The following is a 1,344-nucleotide window of genomic DNA, read 5'->3' as shown; positions in this document are numbered from 1 at the left end:
AAACAGATAAGAGGCAAAAAAAAAAAAAAAAAAAAAAAAAAAAAAGATCAGGAAAGTTTTATTCTACAGTCAGGGCCCCACACAAACCATGTGTGGAAGACATACGTGTGTGCCAAAAAGCACATGAAGTATTTCTCACATCCAAACCCATCTGCCTCAGCCTCCTATGTGATGGGAATACAGGTGTGTGCCACTATGCCTGGCCCTTGCCATCAGTTTAGACTGTTAACCATAACATGTATGCCAGGCACTTAGGAGACCCCAACATGTCAGCTGTTCATATGGCAAACAATAAGGTCTATGTCATCACTATTAGGCCCATCACTAGACTACCTCTGAAACATGCCACTACTGTGGTAAATTATCAACACCTCACACACAGGAGACTGCAGGTAGTGCCAGCTATCCTTCCTATTAGATAAAATGTAGTCACCCCTATGTGTCGACTCCATCCACCTTATTTTGGGGGACTGGGTCTATGTTGCTCAAGTGATTCCTCTGCCTCAGCCTTCCGAATGGCTCGCTGACACTACAGGTGTGTGCCACCACCCCTGGTTTGAGTCATGGATCAAACACAGCATCAGATGTCACTGCTGAAGATGAAATATAAGCCCCCCAAACACTCCCCCCACAGACTGCTTAGTACAGTAGAAATGGATGTCAGAAAATCATATTAACAACAAGATGCTGGGCCAGGGATTTAGCTCAGTAGTTCCGCCTCCTGCCTCGCAAATGCAAGGACCTGAGTTGGATCCCTGGTACCAAAAAAATAAAAAACAAAACAAAGCCAAAAAACAAGATGTCAGTCACTCCATTGCTTGGTGCACCCGCTATGCCAGGTATTAGATGTCAGTAACAACAATAAAATGCCTGTCAAGACTGGTAACATTGTAGGTCATCTGTAGCTTTCTCACCCGGCTCCAGATGTTTGAGGATGCCTCTCTTGGCTAAGCGGGTCTGCAGCGCAACAGGCAGCGGCATAGCGAGTAGCACACAGACCTAGGGACAGACACACTGAAAATTAGAATCTGGATCCAGTATCAAGCGCTTCCCCACAGCACGTACATGCTCATTTGACCCTACCTACCCAAATGTATCTGGGCGCAAAGAAACCTACCTGCTCGAAAGTTTAACAGGGCCGGGGTTTTAGCTCAGTGGTGCCGCCTCCTGCCTCAAAAGCGCAAGGTCCGGAGTTCGATCCGTGGTACCAAAAAAAACCAAAAAGTGTAACCGATAGTGGCACAATCTACAAAACTTTCTCTTACCCAGCTCCCCAGGTCAGATGCCTTTGAATTCAGTTCCTTGTCCAGGCCCAGGCTCCTCCCCCCTCCCAGGGGGCCACGC

At 47.2% G+C, this 1,344-nt stretch overlaps 1 protein-coding gene across 1 annotated transcript in view; it reads right to left on the bottom strand.

Annotated features, from left to right (window-relative positions):
- Nucleotides 1–1,338, bottom strand: part of Pqbp1 (polyglutamine binding protein 1) — a 3,376-nt gene extending 2,038 nt beyond the window's left edge. Inside the window, exons 1-2 of the mRNA XM_010606348.1 lie at nt 1,118–1,338; nt 915–999 (exon numbers count right to left, since the gene is read on the bottom strand). Of these exons, the coding sequence (XP_010604650.1) occupies nt 915–981 (67 nt within the window). The 5' untranslated portion in view covers nt 982–999; nt 1,118–1,338. The remainder of the gene's footprint in view (nt 1–914; nt 1,000–1,117) is intronic.
- Nucleotides 1,339–1,344: the final 6 nt, after the last annotated feature.

Source organism: Fukomys damarensis, unplaced genomic scaffold (genome assembly GCF_012274545.1).
Source record: "Fukomys damarensis isolate Sample0158 unplaced genomic scaffold, DMR_v1.0_HiC HiC_scaffold_39, whole genome shotgun sequence".
NCBI lineage: Eukaryota > Metazoa > Chordata > Mammalia > Rodentia > Bathyergidae > Fukomys > Fukomys damarensis.
This window is presented reverse-complemented; position numbering and strand designations above follow the sequence as displayed.